Source organism: Euprymna scolopes, chromosome 29 (genome assembly GCF_053919585.1).
Source record: "Euprymna scolopes isolate OS-2025 chromosome 29, ASM5391958v1, whole genome shotgun sequence".
Classification (NCBI taxonomy): domain Eukaryota; kingdom Metazoa; phylum Mollusca; class Cephalopoda; order Sepiida; family Sepiolidae; genus Euprymna; species Euprymna scolopes.
Genome location: NC_136510.1, coordinates 17,562,038 through 17,582,724, shown reverse-complemented (window position 1 = coordinate 17,582,724; position 20,687 = coordinate 17,562,038). Strand labels below are relative to the sequence as shown.

The following is a 20,687-nucleotide window of genomic DNA, read 5'->3' as shown; positions in this document are numbered from 1 at the left end:
CCATGCAATGCATGTCTTCATTGGCTGGATTTTAGTTCGACTGGAGCACAGGGTGGAGCAGGTGCTAGTATGATCACCAGTTAATTTTTATCACTTCCTCCCATGCTTTCCTCGGCCTTCACCTGTGAACTGGACCTGCTATCTTAACTGCTCTACACCTAATGACCCAAGAACCCTCATCTGTTTTCTTTTCTTCAATATGGCCGTACCATCGAGGTTTCCTGTTCTGCACACATTTCCCTATACTGTCTATACTTAATCTTTCCCCGAGCTCGTCAGATTTAAACCTCTCTTTAAAACTCTTATTACACATCCATTGTATCATTCACATTTCATTTCTCTCCATGCAATGCATGGTCTCCAGCATTAAACAATATAAAATGTAGCACAAGGCTGAAAAAAAAAAAAGGAGTTGGAAAAGACCACTCTTACTTAACATTACTACTGCACGTTTACCGTTGTTTATTCCCCACATTTGAGGGTTCGACTTCTCTCCACTTAATTCGATTCATTGCCAATGCTTCTGTTAACCTATGATGTTTCAAGTCCTACTTGATGCGTCTTCCTACGTTGACCTTTTGGACAGGCTCCAGGGACAACAATGTTAATGATTCTTCTTCGCCATTTGTGGACTGCCATGCTTTGTATGCAGTAAAACCGTCTCGGTTTATTCCAGCGTAAACATTTATCCACTATTCCTAACAAAATCACACAACATGAATAACACTGCTTTTTTTTTGTTTTTATTTTTTTTTATCTCCATTCACACTAAGCAAGACATATTGCGATTAATGTGAATTTCTAGTAAGTTTGAATTATTGTTGAGTTATGTGTTTTTTTTTTTTTTTTATAAGCATCACAATCCCTTCTCAAGATACTCATGAAATTTGATTTTCTTATTTAAAAGTAAAATTACTGGATAAATTTATGTGATTTTTGGAATATGATATTCTTGTTTTGGAAAGAACCAAATTGTTTTTATGGAAGTTACTCAGGACAAGGCATGAAGCAACTTGATATAATCAGATTAAAAAAAAAAAATTAACAAAGACAAGAGATGCTTATAGGTTGAAGGAAAACAGTCAACAAGAGAGTTCTACAAGCCTGATACTCTTGAAAAAATATTTTTTAAATTTTATGATTATTTCTTGGGAAAAGTAAATTTTATATACATATCAATAAAACATTTACAAAAACTTTTGCTTTAGCGAGGAAGGGTAGCCAAATCATGACTTATAAATAAAGACTTAAACTAAATTTTGGCAGATTTTATTATTAAAAATAAGTTTTTTATGTTAAAAAGTCATTTATTAGAATAATGGAATACATTGTAAAAACAAATTAAAAAAAGGATTTTAATTTTTCTTTGGAAAAGATCTTAAAATTTTGCTTTTAGAAAAGACGTTAAAATTAATTTTTCTTTTGAAAAGATCTTAAAATTTTGCTTTTAGAAAAGACGTTAAAATTCATTTTTCTTTTGAAAAGACGTTAAAATTCATTTTTCTTTTGAAAAGACATTAAAATTCATTTTTCTTTTGAAAAAAAAAAACGTTAAAATTCATTTTTCTTTTGAAAAAGACGTTAAAATTCATTTTTCTTTTGAAAAAGACGTTAAAATTAATTTTTCTTTTGAAAAAGACGTTAAAATTAATTTTTCTTTTGAAAAAGACGTTAAAATTAATTTTTCTTATGAAAAAAAACGTTAAAATCAATTTTTCTTTTGAAAAGACGTTAAAATTAATTTTTCTTTTGAAAAGACGTTAAAATTAATTTTTCTTTTGAAAAGACGTTAAAATTAATTTTTCTTTTGAAAAGACGTTAAAATTAATTTTTCCTTTGAAAAGATGTTAAAATTAATTTTTCCTTTTGAAAAGATCTTAAAATTAATTCTTTTAAAAAGATGTTAAAATTTTTCTTTTGAAAAGATGCTAAAATTTTTGAAAGATTAAATTATAGGGAAAATTCTGGATGAGAATGAAAGTTTTTAACATACGTACGTGACAAATCAGTAGGTAAAGCAAGATCAATTGTTTTTGATTAATTGTTCAATTGTATTTCCTTTAAACTAATTCATGTATTAGTAACGGTTACCCAAGGTTTATATTTTATAATACTAATAAAAAGAAAGTAAAAAGAAATGCTTACTCAACAGTTATGGACAAAAAACCTTTGCCCTTCGAACTTTTTCGGACAATAAATTGACCAACTCTGGGAGCTTTAGACTTCATAAATTTTACTGCCTGAAAAAGAAAAGTAAAATATGTAAATATATTTAAGAATAACAATGTATTGACTTTTGAAGGAAATAAATTATCAAAGAAAACTGAAACTTAAAAATTTTTTAAATATTTTTATACACTTAGTATTTTAATCATGTTTAAACCACCATTCTCACCTTAAAGGGCTTACTTTTGTGAAACAGTCACATTTGTGAGTGATTTTTCAAAGTGGCGACTAGAAATAATAAAACACTTATTTTTTTGGCGATTGTGTTTTCTTTCCCAACAACCTTCCAAAGCTCCTTACTGAGTGAAAAATGTTTTTCAACCTTAATTTTTCAAAATAAAATAAGCAAAGTCAAATTATTTAAACAATAAAAGTTTAATAGAACAATATATTCTTTTTTTTAGCAAAAAAAAAAAAACATCTAAAGAAAATTCGAATGTTTCAACATAAAATTTGGTGCATATTTAAAATTACACTTATTTAAAAAAAAAAAAAAATCTTCATAGTGTTCGTACTCGTCACGGAACAAAGACGTCATATTCCAAAAACCGCATGGGTTTGGCTAATAACTTTTCTAATTAGCTAGTAAATGAAAATATTTAGTTGCCAAAGGTCAACTAAAGATAAATTTGCCTTGGATGTTATTGTTACAACGTTTCAGCTGATGTAACCAATCTTCTTCAGGTGCATCTTGTTGAACTCAGTAATCTGTTCTGTCAATCTCTGAAATCTGTACTGAATTTTGAATGAAACCTTTTATATAACCTGGAGGAGGGGGGGGGAATAGCATGCATGCCCTCATTTCATCATCCATGACCAGGTGAAAATTCTAAGTAAATTGAATTAGAAGCCATGTTTAATTTCAGAAGAGTTTCTGATGAGTAGTTATTCTATACAAGTCCTGGAGATCATGAATTCTCGGTAGGCAGCTGCTTTGTACAGGTTCTGGACTTTATAATTTTGCAGCCAAAGAGCAGAAGATCTTTCTTGTGTTAACATGAAAAAAATCATGTGCAGGAATGCTAAAAAAGATTTAATTTTTAGGGAGCAATTCTGGTTTCTGATTGGCTGATAGCAGAATGTGAATTAATTTGATTCGCCAGTTCCTATCAGCAGTTTATAAATAGAATCTCCCAACTTCGACGCAGCATAACCCCATTATTCATCAAAAATATTGCAACACCTCAACCACTAATTGCTATGACTAATGATACACTGCCTGGAAGTACTTCCCTCAGGCTCCTAGGTTTAACATTCACAGGCAACATGAATTGGAACAAAAGCAAGGTAATTTGCCTGGGCTGCTGCGAGGAAGGTGGGCTCTCTCTACCATGCTAAAAGGCTACTCACACCTAAGAGTATCCTGTATCTCTACAAGGCCATGGTTTGCCCATGCATGGAGTATTGTTGCCACACCTGAGCTGGTGCATCTGCTACTAGTCTTTCGCTCCTAGACATAGTTCAAAAAAGAGTTGCCAACTTAAAAGGTACTGAACTATCAACTAAACTCCAACCTCTGTCCCATCACCGAAACGTGGCATCCTTGTGCCTGTTTTACAAGTATTTCGATGGCAAGCGTGTAACATAACGCATGAGAAAATATCGGAGGCCGTCAAGGATGGCTGGCTTGCGGGGAGATTAGCAGCAGTAGTATCCGAAAAATGCACATATGCAAATTAGGAAATGTGCGCGAGAAGAGGAAAGAAAAACAAGGGGAGAAAAATGCAGCGGGAGAGAAACGAAGTGGACGTCAAAGAAAATGGACGTGTAAAGTTGAGGATGAGAATGGGCCGGCTGTAACTGGCATGCGGTTGGAGGCAGGAGAAATGCCTCCAGGTAAAATGAATGTGTGGCGACGAGAGACTTTTTAAAGTTATGCCAAAAGTAACGGTAATAAAAAAAAATTATGTTAATTAATGGTAATAAATGCTTTTGTTAAAAAAAGAGAAATATGCCGACCTGGATATTTATTTATTTCCTTTTTTTGTTTGTAACGGCTACCTTACAAGTGCTCTGATGAACTCAAAGCACTAGTACCCGCTTGATGACAAATCTGACAAGCAGCAAAATACCACTCGTACACTGTAGAGAACCATAGATGTTGTGAAGCTTTCAACCCAAATCACTTTTTTTGCTCAGACTGCTACACTTTGGAATTTCCTCCCTGGTCCCTGCTTCCCTGATTATACTGACATGCAGAAATTCAAGTGTAATGTAAACAGATATCTTGTTGCCCAACTCCCTACATAGTATCCCTGCAAATCTGATCCCAAATAGTAGCCCCTCATGACTAAGTGGCTCTGTGCTTTGTTTGAGGTGAAATAACAGTAATAAAAAAATAAAAAAATAACAGTAATTGTATTCTTTTTACCAGTCATAGTTGATGAAATGAGAGCAAGATACAACCGTGGATAAAATAAGTGGTTCCATTCCAAATTTTGTTAAAATAAATAATCTGCTTGGTTGAATCTGTAGCGATTACATGAGAGACTTAGTTTGTTTAAATGTGTGCACCATATAATGCGTTACACCAAGTTCTGGTTTGGTGTTGCACATGTGAGCTTAGACTATTAATTATGTGCGTATTATAATACATCTACGCAGAATCAAAATTAATATACGTAGACGTATCTTCATGCAAAAAGTTACGATTCAAGAACAGTTCCTGTTTTTTATCACCCCTTGTGCTTGCTGTTTTACTTCAAGGGACCCAGGGTACAGCATTCATTTATCGACAAAAGTCAGCCTTCTGAACAATTCTCATAATAGTGTTGCTGACTTCCTTTTAATAAAAGTTGATACCTATTTACAAGGGTCATTCCAAAAGTAAGGCCTTCTATTTTTTAACTAAAAAAAAACTAAAATGTTGAGAGCTACAAAAACGGGAGTGGTACCACTAAAATGAGCAACCTTTTGCGCTCCAGAATGTATTTTTTTTTTTTTTTTTTTTTTACATAGTCACCACCATTCTCAATGCATTTTTGCCAGTCTCACTGATACCTTGGTTGTAAAAGTCCAGAGCACGCTGTCACTTACATCTCTGTCACCACTCTGTAATCAATGAACCCATCTCCTAACTGTGCTGAAATCAACTGCATTAGCTTCATAAATGTTCAACAGTTGCCAGTGAAAAAATAGGAGGCATTACTTTTCGAACGTCTCTTACAGTTGTAGAGATGTGGTTTTATTTAGGGAAGATGGTGACTACTTTTCAATATGCTCAATATATTAGCTCACGCAGATGTGGCCAGATACAACCAACTCTACCAAGTCATATTCTTCATCCTGACTTACTTTCTAGTAAACTAACAACCCACATAACCTCTTCATCTATATATATATATATATACAGTCTCTCTCTCTCTCTCTCTTTATCTCTCTCTCTCTCTCTGCAAAAAGCTTTTTCCGGCGGGTTCTTGAGGCAGTCACTCATTCTTAAAACTTTTTATATCACGTCTAAATGATAATATCTACGACTTAACACCGGGGGTCGTGTGTGTATTTAATTTGCCCAACTTTTACCAGCTCGCCACGTCTTCGAAAAGCGAATGATCTGGCTTGCAGCGCAAAACTAGGTCAGACATCACGCCACTTCCTCACACCTGTTTATTTCGCTTTATAAACCTTCACTTAACGCGCTTATCAGTTCCTCTCCCCTCATGGGCGAGATGGTTAGGTGTCTGGCTTTACTGCCCTTTCGTTTCCACCTTTGCATCAAGGGTTCAATCCTACCTTCCTACTAAAACTTTTTTTTTCTCTTACCTGGCTAACGTTTTTTTTTTTTTAACACACACACACACACATCCAAACACACGGGCAACGCTAGTCTATAATATAAATTTTTTTTAACACACACACATCCAAACACACGGGCAACGCAAGTCTATAATATAAATCTCACCTGTCTATTTAAATGTATGTATGCCTAAAACTTTTGACAGAGGCAACATATTTTCACGAGATCGGTATCATTTTGAAGCCCAGCCCTTTGGACGACAACTCTCAAAAAATTGGCCAAAATCATTAAATCCTTCATCCTCAACGGGGCACTTTTCTACAGGAAGGGGTCACTTTTTTCGCCGATATTTTCGAAAGTCATTGTCTCTTTTCGATTGTCTAGTCTTAATTTAAACCTACATCACTTCCGGTTTGGCCATGGGCGCAACAGCTAATGTGTCATGTTTTTTTTTTTCACTATCTTTCGTAGTATGGGTTCGAGCCTGTTTGCTTACGACCACTATTTTTTTTTTTTTGCTCAACCAACACTCTTACATAGACCTCCACTTTCTTTTCCGCCTTCATGTCACGGGTTCAAGCCTGCCTGTCTACTACAATTTTTTTTTTTTTTGCAACACACACCTACAAACACCAGGCACCCAGTCTAGTCTATTATATACGTTTGTTTATGTGTATGTATGTTTGTATGTCTGCCAAAAACTTTTCTCAGCGGCATCAAACCGCGTCAAAACTGGTACCATCTGAAAGAGTGATGTCTCGATCGAATAATATGTGAGAATTAGAAAAAACAGTCAATCATTTCATATAGATATGATCGTTTAAAACAAGGGAGGGTCGCAAAAAATCGTTCCTTTTTAACCAACATCAGCAACCACACATGCATGTCTAGCGTTCTTTCTCAAACTGGTTTAAATAGAAAAAAAAACATGTTATTTCGATGATGTCGTCATGGAGCAATGGATATTGAGGTCATGTCGTAAGCTCCAGGTTTCACGTTCGCACCCATATAATAGATTGTTTTATTTTTTTTGTTGAAAGATGTGCTTACAGTTATATCTCATAGGATTAGCAAATCTCTCGACGGAGGCAACCTTTCTAGGGCAATTGCTCTTGACATATCTAAGGCCTTTGATAGGGTATGGCATAAAGGTTTACTTCACAAGATCTCTAGCTATGGTATAGCTGGAAATGTCTTCTCAATTATTAGATCATTTCTTTCTGATAGGTTCATAAGAGTAGTAGTTGAGGGGCAAAAATCAGAAGCTCACAGTATTAATGCTGGAGTTCCTCAGGGGTCCATCCTGGGCCCAACTCTTTTCCTGATCTACATTAATGATCTTCCAAATCACATCCTTACATCATTTGTAGACATTTATGCTGATGACACTACCATTTATGGTAGCACATCTAAGACAGTAAATGACCAAGTTCTCTCCGATTCTCTCTCCTCTGATCTTGAGCAAGTGGTACAATGGGGAAAGGAGTGGCTGGTTACTTTTAATGCATCTAAAACCAAGCTTCTCTCTTTACATCATCAACATTCTGATCCACATTTGGCATCAATTGAAATGAATGGCTCTAGTCTTCAGGAGGCCTTAAGTTTTGACAAGCTTCTGGGCTTGACCGTTACTCCTGATCTTAAATGGAACACGTACATCAAATCTGTTGCCAAGGCTGCTGGAAAAATGGTGGGATCTTTCTATCGATCCGGTAGATATCTCACTGCTGATGCAATTCTCTATCTATATAAGAGCCAGGTACGTCCAAGGATGAAATACTGTTGTCACATCTGGGCAGGAGCTGCTAGAAAGGACGTCCTGCCTTGATAGAGTTCAAAATAGACTTCGTAGCCTTATAGGAGATGTCCTTTTCTCTTCCCTGCAACCTCTATCTCACAGAAGAGATGTTGTGAGTTTGTCTCTGATGTATTATTATTTTCATGGAAAGTGTTCGACTGAGCTTCAGTCTATGGTCCCCCCTCGCCAAACTTTCACAAGAAACACTCATCTAGCTGAAAACACTATCAATAATTTCCCCCACGCTTTACCTGTGCCTAAACCTAAACGTAGATTCCATGAACAAAGCTTCTTTCTTAGAACAGCACGCCTGTGGAATTTTCTTCCGTTTTCCTGCTTTCCAGCTGACTACAATATGGTTGTCTTCAAGTCTAACGTAAATAAGTTCTTGATGAGCCGTTCCATATAAGTTAAATTTACCAAATTTTCATTACTAATGGTTACTATATTGTCCAATTTCTACTGTACACTCTTTAACCCTTATCCTCGAGTGGCCTCTTGGCCTTGATAATGTGGTGATGCCTGTGTAAAAAAAAAAAAAAAAGTTTTAACATTTAAACAGGGTTATTTATGCGATCTTTTTTTCGTTCACATCTTTATTTTTCCATGCTTTTTTTTTTACGCCTCGCCCTTGCTCATTATCCTTACAACACCACTTTTTCACACCCGGGCAATGCCGGGTACCTCACTAATAAAAAATAAAAATCTTGAATGTTTGTTTTAGAATGATTCTCCAGTTGTTATTGCTTTTTTTTTTTTAAAATTTAAAACAGAACTACAATTTTTTGCTAAAAAAACTAATATTCTTTATTGATGATTTGTGAAAGAAATTTGTTAGGAAGTTCATGAATATGTATGCGGGTATTTATGAAGGCTGACAACAATGCAGAAAAACCCGGAATGGCGGAAAGAAAGTATGAACAAAAGCAAACAATAAAACACTTGAGTTAGGAATCTTCACAGAATCTATTCTTCAAAAGATTTTTCACATATCAAATCAGTAAAATATGAAACTTGGACATCAATAAAAACATTCGGCATGGTGTGACATCTTTGATAATTTCGGGAGAGAACTTTCTCTTTTCAAAAAGGAATGCAGAAGTGGAGCAGTCAAGCGGAGTGAAGAATTCCAGATAGCTGCCCCTCTGAAAACAAGAAACTTGCAAAGAGACAAACAGCAGGAATTCAACAAAGGGGGAGGAAATCAAATACTATAAATATGATACGCTTTTAGCTTATTAATATTTATATTGATTAAATTATTGCTATTTAAAATTTATAAATATGCTAGTAGAGAGACCCGACGTTGCCCAGGATTGAATAAGAATCAACAAATATTCCACATTTCCAATACTTTTATTGCCACTGAAACTGGTGAAATCCCCCATTTTTCAATCAAACTGATTAATTGTGTGCTCTTGTTGGGGAACCATCGCTGGGAGGAAGCTTCACATGCCACTTTGCAGTGACTTAGTCCTCAATACATTGTAGTCTACATTGCACTGTAGAGAATCTATTTTATAAAATTATTTTTATATAATGACTTGAATTAAAATTTAAAATGCCAAAGTCAAGTATCATGGTCCAAATGTGCTACAAACAGAAACATTCATTTCGAACGCAACCCTCTCTTATCAAAGATTCTACTGTTGATTTTATACACTGAGCCCTTCTGCTTGTGTGGTGATAAAACTTCTAAAATGCACCTGCGATGTTAGGCTATGTAAGGGTGTGAACTTTGGTCAAAATCAGACTTTTCCCCTCTTAAATCAAAATTTTTTCGATTATTAATTTTCAATATTTATCAGAGGCATTCTGATACAAAACCTATCTAAGAACACTCCCAGACACATCAGGTACATTTATGTGAAATTAAAAATCGGTCCAGTCATTTTAGAGTCCATAGGGAACTCACACACACAGATTTCAAATGTTGCTGTTGTTTTTTTGTTGTTTTAAAAAGTCCCCCTCCCCCCACGGGTTATGCATACATATTGTGATTAATTCTAGTAGTGATGGGACGATTCCAATATTTTCCCCTGATTCCAATTCTAAATCCCTGATTCCAATCGTAATTCTTTTAAAATCTCTAAATATTGAGTTTTTTTTTTTTTTTTTTTTTTTTTTTTTTTTTCAAATTACCATAAAATCCATGTAATGTATGCATATATTTTCACAAATGTAAAACTACACTCGTGGAAGGGAGAAGGGTTGATCTATAGATTTTAGTTTTACCAGTAGTTTATTAAAGTTTATTATAGTTTATTAAAGTTTATTAAAGTTTATTATAGTTTAGTAGTTTATTAAAATTAATAAATACTTATCATTTTATCATAAGCACCATCTACAGAAAATTGAATTTTAATCCCGCACAAAAAATTAAAAGAATCATCTTTAGTATCAGAAAATAGGCACAACTTTTTCCAATTCCAATACCCCATCCCCAAAAAAGTTCTGATTCCCGATTGTCCCAACACTAAATTCCAGCAATATCTCCAGAAGAGGAAGATGAGGGAAGCTGTTATATCGAAAGTATATAATTCATTTCGCAAACATTTTCCTCTATACAGGCTACTTATAGGTGATAAAGCCTAACTATGCTTATTACTGTATGAACCAAGCCAACCACATTATATCTTTCTGAATCTTAGGAGTTTTGTGTGAATATATGGCTCATTATCTATTCTCTGACCCTCTTTATGGTATTAGATTTGGATTTGAATAATACAGATTTTTTAAATTTGTATATTCCAGAAATTGTAATTTTTGTATAACTGAACATGCATTACTGGTTGTTTTATTTGGATTCTTCGGACTACTGTTCTCATCTTCAGTGTTATTTTCACAATGTTTTGGTCAATGTAACCTCTGACCTTCTTCAGATGTATCTCGTCACACACGGGAATTTTTCTGTGGATCTCAGGAATTTGAACGGAATTTCAAATGGGACCGTTTACTTAATCCACAGCGATAGCATGTGCTCATCCAAAATAAAATTGCAAATTCCTTAGGACTTCTACCGAGTCATGGCTGATGTAACAGGAGCACGCTACCCTTGTGGATTAAGTAACGGGTTCCGTTTGAAATTCTGTGCAGATTCCTGAGCTTTACAGAAGGATTATCAGAGTTTGGCAAGATACACCTGAAGAAGGTTGGAGGTTATATCAAGTGAAACGTGAAAAATGACACTGAAGGTGAGAACAATAGTCTGAATAATCTAAGTCATATGAATTCTGTGGTACCAGTATTCAAGAATTCTGACGAAAGAACTGGCCCATCAAATTATCGCTCCATTAGCCTCCTCCAACTTTTCGCCAAAATATTTGAGACCATAATCAACCATGCTCTAGTCCATCACCTTACAGATGCTAAACTTCTGACTGACCAACAATATGGATTTAGACAAGCCCGTTTCACAGCAGACATCTTCACTGTAATCTCTGAACGTATATACCATTCACTGGACAAAGCGGGGGAGGCCAGAGCGGTAGCTCTAGATATATTTAAGGCTTTTGACAGGGTATGGCATGAAGGTCTTCTCAGGAAAATTAGATCATACAGTATCACTGGTAGAATACTTAACATAATTAAATCCTTCTTAGATAAGAGAAAAATCCAGATTGTCCTTGATGGTCGAACATCCAAACAATATGATATAAATGTGGGAGTGCCTCAAGCGTCTATCCTTGGTCCTCTATTATTCCTAATATTTATAAATGAACACGCCGACAAAATTGCCTCTGAGATGGGTATATATGCTGATGACACCACACTCTTTAACAGGCACGACAGGAAAACAAATGAACACATATCTAAAGAAATGGCAAAAACACTAGAGGATGATCTGTAGTGGAATGGGGACATAAATGGATGGTCACATTCAATGCTGCCAAAACTAAACTGGTTTCCTTCAATAATTACAAGAAACCTTATCTGCCACCAATAGCAATGGCCAGTGACTCTTTATCTGAGAGTACATCTTTCAAACTCCTTGGCCTAACGTTCATAGGAAACATGAGTTGGAACAAGTACATTGAAAGCATTGCCAGGGTCACTGCAAAGAAGGTAGGCTCTCTTTCTACCGTGCTAGAAAACTACTAACACCCGAAAGTATCCTGTACCTCTATAAGGCCACCAGTCGCCCATGTATGGAGTATTGCTGTCACGTTTGGGCTGGTGCATCTGCTACTAGTCTCTCGCTCCTAGACAAGGTTCAAAAGAGAGTCGCCAATCTGATAGGCCCTGAATTGGCATCCAAGCTTCAGCCTCTGTCCCATCGACGAAATGTTGCATCCCTCTGCCTGTTCTACAAGTACTTTAATGGTGAATGTTCTGGCGAGCTGCAGACACTTGTGCCCCTACGATGTAGACATCCTCGACAAACCCAACAGGCAGCTAAATCCCACTCCCACACAGTAGAAATCCCTAGATGTAAAAGATCTTTCTACTCCAGTAGTTTCTTCCCCAGAACCGCTAAACTCTGGAATTCCATTCCAGGTCCCTGCTTCCCCAACTGTACTGACATGCAGAAGTTCAAGTGTAACATGAACCGACATCTTGCTGCCCAAATCCTTACATAGTACCCCAGTAGTTGCTGCCCCTGATAGTAGCCCCCTACACTAAAGTGGCAATTTGCCTTGTTTGGGGTGAAAATGTAATTAAAAAAATAAAAAATTAAAAAAATTATCAATTCTCATCTCAAAAATCCAAAAACTTAGGACTCACTTTATACATTTTTTTTTTTACAGTTTATCCATAGGATGGACACATCACAATGTCTATACAAATAAACTGAAGTGTTTGTCTGTCTGTCATTTTATCCATTATAGACTCCAAAAAGAATCTGACATATTAGTCAAATAAATTTAAATGTTGATGTCTTGAATTACCAACTTAGATGCTTGAAATGTGGCTGGAAATCTTCAAACAAGATTGCACAAATTTATTGTTGTGGTGTGTCCACTCTACGAATAATAATAAACTCTTTCACTTATCATGAAAACTGGGAAGATATGTCTCTCAGTGTCAAGAGATAACTAATTGATATCATGATAACAAAAAAAACAAAAAAACAAGAAATTTAAGATCATGACAGGAAGTACCTCTGACCTATTGGTCATATAAATTTAAACGTTGGTGTCTTGAATTACCAACTTAAATGCTTGAAATGTGGCTGGAAATTTTCAAACAAGATTGCACAAATACAATTTATTGTTGTGGTGTGTCCACCCTACAGATAATAATGAACTCTTTCACTTTCTATAATTTTTGTTCTGTTGATCAACTATCACTTCCTTTTCTTTTTCACTTCTTAATACTTGGGGGGGGGGGGTCCATAATATCATACAGAGGCTTCCAAGAAGATCAAAGTAGTCTTACCTCATCAGAAGATTTGATGTCCTTATGGTAATAAGGGAGTGACTCTAAGGGAGTCTCTTGATTCTGAGCATCGTTATCTCTCAATACGATGTCAGTTTCCGACTTGGGTAAAATCCCGCTCATCATATGATATCCTCTCAGGCCAAAGTCATGAACTGTAAAACAATAAAATTTTGTTTTGATTACAAAAATAAAAGTAAAATAAAAACTAAATTAAGCAATAAGAATAAAACAAAATAAAAATAAAAATATATATATATATATATACATGGAGAACGGAGGTTGGTGTTGTACGTTGGTTATTTACTTGGCTCCCCATGAGGGGCAGATGCGACACAAGGTTTATTTAAATGTGTGTGATATAAAGCATAATCATGTTGACACACCGATTCTTGTTATATCATGGTTAAGTTAAGCAATATTGAGCCTGGTCAGTACTAAAATGGGTGACCATGTGCTGTATATGCTCTGAAGCCTGGAGAAAGATGGATGCCATCAGGTTATTCCTGCCCAAGAAACGTTGCATTTAAAATAATGCAGTACCCCCACGACCTGGGAGGGTTAAGCGACTGTCCATATCCATTTGTGGGGAGACTCAATAACAGCTATTAAAATCACCCATGTCTTCTCATTATTTTCACATGTGAGAGTGAATCAAGCAACAGGCAATAAATACATAAATACGTATCTCCCTTCTTTCCGGAGGATACTACACTTTGATCCTAGGCTGAGGAATGTCCAGAAAGGATGGGTTTGCAAAAGCTTCTTTTTTTATTTTTTTAAATTTTAATATGTGCTGATTTGCTTAAAATATTGCTAAAAAGAAATTATATAGAACCACGTCTAACAGTAACATATTTAAAAAAAAAAAAAGCGGGGGGGGGGGACAAAAAAAAAAACTACCTCGCACTATGTACACTGGATCAGTTATTTATCTCCCTCTCACCGTGGGAAAATATGACAAGGGGAAGTAGAAAGTGGGATTGAAGACCTAGCGTTCTAGAGGAAAAGCATTCTAATTTGCATAAAATGTCTGGGCAGTCCTATCGCTATTCCCCAGTAAGGGTGCCTCAACCGATTAACAATAAACTAACCGCCTTCTCAAAGAGAAAAGGTAAAGCCTCGGCGTATGGACCCCCTAGAACTGCACATGACGAGCAACATACCATAGTCAACAGGAAAAAAGGCCATTTCAGAAACAGCATAAACTCTGTTGGCTTTGGTGACAAGGGAAAACAATCTGAACTAAATGGAACTTCCATCCAACTCATACTTTTAAAATAAAAAGGTTTGATATTAAAAGTCACACTAAGTCATACTGTTTTTGTTTTTTTGTTTCTTTTTAATTTTGAAATCATTACTATATATTGGGTACAATATAATAATCAATAGAAAATTGGCTTTATAATAATAAATATGAAATCTGCATAAATTAAAATATATTTAAGCATATTTAATGACCGGGCAACTCTGGGGGAACCTGCTAGTATTAAGATATTTTCTGTTCTTCTGAAGAGATGTCTGCAAAACAGAAGACTGATAGTACGATTGCACTGAAAGGATGGATGAGCATTCTTGGGTTAGTAAATGTAGAACAGTTGAGATAGCAGGGTCAGTTTCCAATGAAAACATGATAGGAAGTGATAAGGATCGACTTGATGAAAGAGGGTTAAATAAATACCTTGTCAGAAATAGGTTAGTTTTGAAGTCAATTTCTTAAAGCTGTCCAACACATGCCACAATGTAAAATAGATGTTTGATCAGAATTTGGTACTTATGCAGAATAAGGACCGTGCTATTATCAGAATTTTCTGGACAGTTTATGTAAAATGCTGAAAAGTGTTTATTATGATTTTTTTTCCAGACAAACACTGACCATTTTTTTTTCAATGAAAAATATATTCCCCCCCCCCCCCGATTTATCGGAGAGAAACCTATGTTTTCAGTGGCACGGCTTGTTATTTCTGTTATTACAAAGATAATTCAATGAAGAATTAATCGAAAACGAAAACAGTATTATTTTTGTTATGAATGAAAATACAATGAATAAATTATTGGACAATTTTTATGAAACTTTAAAAAAAAAATTAAAATTCACATCAAGAAAAAAAAATGTAATTTAAATAATCCAAATAATATAAATTATCAAACAATGGGTGTTAAATAGATGATGATGATGATAGGATGAAGCTTATGACGATGATTCAAGAAACAAGAAACATTAACTAAAACTAATCTAAATAGTTTCTGTTCAATCAAATTTGGTTCAAATTATGAATGATTTTTTTATGGCACATCAACCCCTTTTCGGACTATTCAATACCAAATCCTGTAATTTTAATTTTCTTAATATCATCAAATATTGAAAATTTATATTTCGTAAACAATATATATATATATATATATATATATATATATATATATATATTGCAAAGTTGAGTTATACAAACGGTTTTTATTGTTCAGTTGAATAGTCCAAAGTTGGGTACTTCTTAATCCGCGGGGTTTCAAAGAATGCTATTTCTTCTCATCAGAGGAAATTATTAGCGAAATATCTTTATGTATTTGCTGGTAGCTACATAGGTTGAAACTATATATATATATATTAAAAGAATGATAATCCAACAGAATGTACACCTACCTACAAGAGGAAAGAAATAAAAAGGACATACTAATATAATCATAAAACAAAAAAAAATCAACACATGGTCATGATTTGATTTAATAGTTCATCCTAAGTTAGGGCTTTTTTTTTTTTTTCATCACTTTTTGAGCCACAAATGCCACTCAATGATAAGAGCGAATGCATCAGGTGGAAATTGATGCAATACCATGATGATTTCTAATGAGGGAGGTGATTGGACAGAATCTGATTATTTAAGAGGGCTGCCCAACAAGAATTTGTTTATATTATACTTGAAAATGACCATGTTGTAATCAGCTGGGAAGCCCCTCTGCTGTATTGTGTTCCACAGACAGGAAATTCTAGGAAAGAAACTTTGCTCAAGGAAATTCTGCTTAGTTTTAGGTCAAAGAGAAAGGAAAGCTTGTCAATGGTTGTAGCGAAACAAGCTTTTGTTGGAAAATGTTTTACGGAGGAAGGTGGGGGGGTACATCTGACATAAAAATAAGAATATCAAGAATAAACATTATGCATTAACAGCGTTAATATTTATACATTGGATGCCATGATGGAAGTAAGAATGCAAACTAACAGGCTAAAAGAGAGTGTTAGGGTGGGAGAAGAGTATGTTAGTTGTGGGGAGGCAATGAGTGTTTCAACATGAAATATTTAGTTGAAACTTCATTTAACCCATCTGACAAGTACTACCACTCTCAGTAAGAGTGGACCTGTGAGCAGTGGCAATTAAAGGATGTTCCCACTAGTGTGAGGGATGATTAATCAGTATCCAAACTTTTTTTAGGTATTGTAATCGGTATCAAAATCAGAAAAAAAATTTTGTTCATTTTTCCAATGCCAAAAACGATTCTTTTAATTGAAATTCTAAACAAAAACAAGCATATAAAAATTGTTTTTGTTTAGAATTTCATTTACTTAATTTCTCGTATTAATGATGAAATGATATTTATTGATTTTAAACTATCAGTAAAATTAATATTCATAGATCACACCCACAAGTGTATTTTTACGCTTTCAGAAAATATGTGCATATATTATATGAGGTTTTAAAGTACCTCCTCCGCTTAAAAAACAACTCTATATTTAAAAATTTTAAAAGAATTGGAATCGGTAATTTAGAATAGAATTGATAATTATATCGGAGTCAGAAAAAAATATTGGAATTGTCCCATCACTAATTGCCTCAAGAGATCCCCAATTAGATCCTTATCATTGAATGTAGTTTTGTAACTTGCCTAGGAGGGTCAGGGATAGTGAGAAATTGAGTAATTAGGTTGAGGAAAATAAGGTAAGCAGAAAGTAAAAATAAAAAAAGTATGATTTTAGTGGATGGGACTCTGAGCATTCTTCTTTTTTTTTTTATGGAAATCGCTCCAAACATAGCATGAAGCCATTTGATGTAAGGAACTGGGGAAAAATGAAGATTACTTCAAGGTCAAAAACAAACCAAAGATGAGTCAGAAAGCAGTAATTTTCCCCCTTTGTCAAAAACATCATTAATGGAATGTGAGGACAAAAGGAGAAGATAAAGGGAACCTTGCTCAAGGGTATCCACCACAGTTTTATGCTGGAAAACAGAGTTGTGCAAACTGTTTAAAACCGTTTCACGTTAAAGTTTCATGGAAGATATACACAGACAAAATAAAATCTGGTGCGGTGAATAAAGTACTTTGTGAAATTCAGTTGTAAAAGGTACATTCTGGGAGATTAAAGGTTCAATTCTCAGTGCAGGCAACCCCAAAACACAGTTATGAATTACTTAGCACTTTTGCACGGTCATGGCTGACAGAACGAGGATATACTACCCCCGTGGATAAAATACAGAGTTCCGTTCAAATTTCTATGCAGATTCCAGAGTTTGGCATAAAAATTTCCTGAGTTTGACGAAATACACTTGAAGAAGGTCGGAGGTTATATCGGCCAAAATGTTGTGAAAATAACACTCAAGATGAGAACACTAGTCCGAAGAATCCAAATAATATGAAAAATAAAATCGTATCAGCATTAATCAGACCTTGGGTAATTGGAATCAACTATTTCTTGAGGAGTTGGAATTGGAATTTGTTATTTTTAAAACAGCTCCAGAGTCATATTTTTGTCAGCTAAATACTTCGGATGCAGTGCGTTTGAGACAGAATTCGGTGCTAGAAAATTTTGCAGAAGTCCGAGTTGAGAATCAGTATTAGGTTTTCAGTGTGAGCATTTTTTTTTTTTTTTCAGTAAACTTCCTACCTTAAAGATGTGTAGCTGGCTGAAGTCGGATTGTTGCAGCTGACTCCTTACCGATGTCAGGCAGGCAGGTGTTTTTTTGGGTTTTTTTTTTTAAACTAAATCGCCAATTTTTCCTGTAATAGGGAGTTGTATTTTTTTTTTTTTTTTTTTTTTTCAGTCAACTCGCAGTTTGCCATAAACTCTCGCAAGAGAGAGAGAGAGAGAGAGAGAGAGAGAGAGAGAGAGAGAGAGAGAGAGAGAGAGAGAGAGAGAGAGAATTGTGTTTACATGAAGAACTGCGCACCTGAAAAGCTTGGCGAATCGACTGATCAAAATGTTTTCTTTCCAAACCACCAACAACAAGAACAGGAACAAACGATGCGGATATTATTAGTGTGAATAATTGTGAGGATATTTGTGACTCATATAAGTTGCTGGGCATTTGTGAGTACTATCAAGAACCACTCCCCCACAATGACTAAAGATGGAAGATTCAAAAAGAAGCAGAATGTCCGAAGGTGAGGTAGAGGCGGGGTTCATATGCCACCTTTGGTTCTCTGGGGAAATCAGGAAAGAAAGACAAGGAACGAAAGAAAAAAAAAAAAAAAAAAAGAAAGCAAAAAAAAGAAAGCAAGAATAAAAAGGGGATAAAATAAAAAAATATATAAAAAAAAGATGAAAGAAAAAAATGAAAAATATATAAAATGAAGCAAAATAAAAATAAAATAAGAAAAATAAAAACAAAAACATCAGAAATAAAAGGAAAGGAAGAAAAAAAGAATACTAATTACTAATCATTTACTACTTATCAAGTCTAAAAGCCACTCACGGATAAAGGATAATATAAGGCAGACAGATTGTCAGATGATGAAAAATATTAAAAGAGGATTGAAAAAGAAATTAACAACATTTGATTATGAGGACGGTTTATGACATTGGATTTAAAGACTATGTTGTAATCTACAGGGAAGCAATCCTGTGATAATGTGTTCCAGAAATGGGAAATTCTTGAAGAAAAAAAAAATGCATTGTTCAGAGTTCTGTACAGGTTGTCCAGAAGAGATGTTGTATATTGATGATTTAGTAGTTGCCTATGAAACAATGGATGCCCGACTTGTTAAGTTAAAGACTTGAATTCGGGACAAGATCAAAGTGTAGTATCTGTTCTTCAGATGCTGCACTTCAATTTCTTGTTCTCTGTCATTGGAGGAGAAATCCTTCACGACTGAGACAATTTTTATTTTTGTTCCTTTTCTCCACGTTAAAAAACGACCTTGGTGTTTTACTCTGTCCCATGGGGAGGCATTGTAAACAGGGACTTGAAATAATCCAATTGAAAGTAAAATTCTGAAAGTGAATGTTACTAAAACTAAAACGATAATCAGTGGTTGTAGTGTTGGAAAGGAGGAAAATTACCATATTCACAGATCAATTCAATTTTTTGTTGCACCTGTAAGCATTGGGCAGATAAGAAGTGTAGTGGAAGTACCAGTAGGTCGAGAGAGGATAACCAATCTGTGTGCAAGAAGTGTGAGATGGATGATCAGATGTGGAGAAAGTTTACTTGGATGGCAAAGTTATTGATGTTTTTGAAAAGTTTTGTTACCTTGGTGATAAGATTGGAGTATGTAGTGACAGCTTTAATGTTTAATCAGAACATCAGAATTCTGAACTGAATTCATTATTTTTCATTTTTGTCTTAGAAGCATTGTTCAGAAGAGATGCTGTATGCTTATGAGTTAGTACTTGCATGTAAAACAATAAAAAGGTTACTTGTTAAGTTAAAGACTTGGAGCAATGCTGTGGAAAGTAAATGTCAGAAATTGTGAATTGTAACAAGAGTAAAAGGGAAGATTGAAATAATTACAGAGACTTAAAATTGATGAATCAATGTCTGAACGTGAGTAAGAGAAAACTTGAGCAGCAAATAAGTCAGGTAAGCATAGATGAAATCCAGTTTGCTTTTATGACTGGAATATGTATCACTGGTTTTATAATTATCCTGAGACAACTGCAAGAGAAATACCTTGATAAGATGGGCCTGTATCTTTCTTTTGTGGATATGGAGAAAGCTTTTGACAGTGCCAAAAGAGGTCGTCTGGTGGGCTTTACATAAACCAGTGATCAAAGGAGAGGTTTGTAAACGTTGTTCAATCTATGTACAAAAATGCTTAAATTATGTTAGAATTAGCAATACATTTAGTGACAGCTTTACAGTTTAATCAGGAGAACATCAGAGTTCGGTACTGAATCTATTATTTTTCATTTTTGTCTTAGAAGCATTGTTCAGAAGAGATACTGTACGTTTATGAGTTAGTACTTGCATATAAAACAATGGAAAGTTTACTTGTTAAGTTAAAGATTTGGAGGAATGCTGTGGAAAGTAAATGTCAGAAATTGTGAATTGTTACCAAGACCAAAGTGATGACCTGTGGTCATAGTGTTGGTAAGCTCTCAAAAGAGGAAAGTTCCCAATTTAGTTTGTTGAAAGAGATTGAGGTGCAATTCGATCTTTTGTGATACTTGTAAAAATTGGATACACAAGAAATGCAATAGAATTACCGATAGGTTGAGAGAGAATAATCAGCTTAGGTGCAAGAAGTGTACAACAATGGAGATGGATGAGAACTCGGATGTGGAGAAAGTATATTTGGATGACGAAGCTATTATAGTTGTCAAAAAGTTTTATTACTTTG

The 20,687-nt window shown here is 34.8% G+C and overlaps 1 protein-coding gene across 7 annotated transcripts in view; it reads right to left on the bottom strand.

Moving 5' to 3' along the window:
• The window catches only part of LOC145252514 (uncharacterized), a 204,163-nt gene that overhangs the window by 10,385 nt on the left and 173,091 nt on the right, over positions 1–20,687 (bottom strand). For 4 of the 7 annotated variants that reach the window (XM_080112051.1, XM_080112052.1, XM_080112053.1 and 1 more), the window contains 2 exons: positions 13,140–13,294; positions 2,146–2,240 (listed from right to left, as the gene is read on the bottom strand). In XM_080112051.1, the coding sequence (XP_079968177.1) occupies positions 2,146–2,240; positions 13,140–13,294 (250 nt within the window). Of the gene's footprint in view, positions 1–2,145; positions 2,241–13,139; positions 13,295–17,316; positions 17,990–18,012; positions 18,538–20,687 lie in introns of those variants that run through there. The other 3 variants (XM_080112057.1, XM_080112058.1, XM_080112056.1) reach the window with 3 other exon arrangements.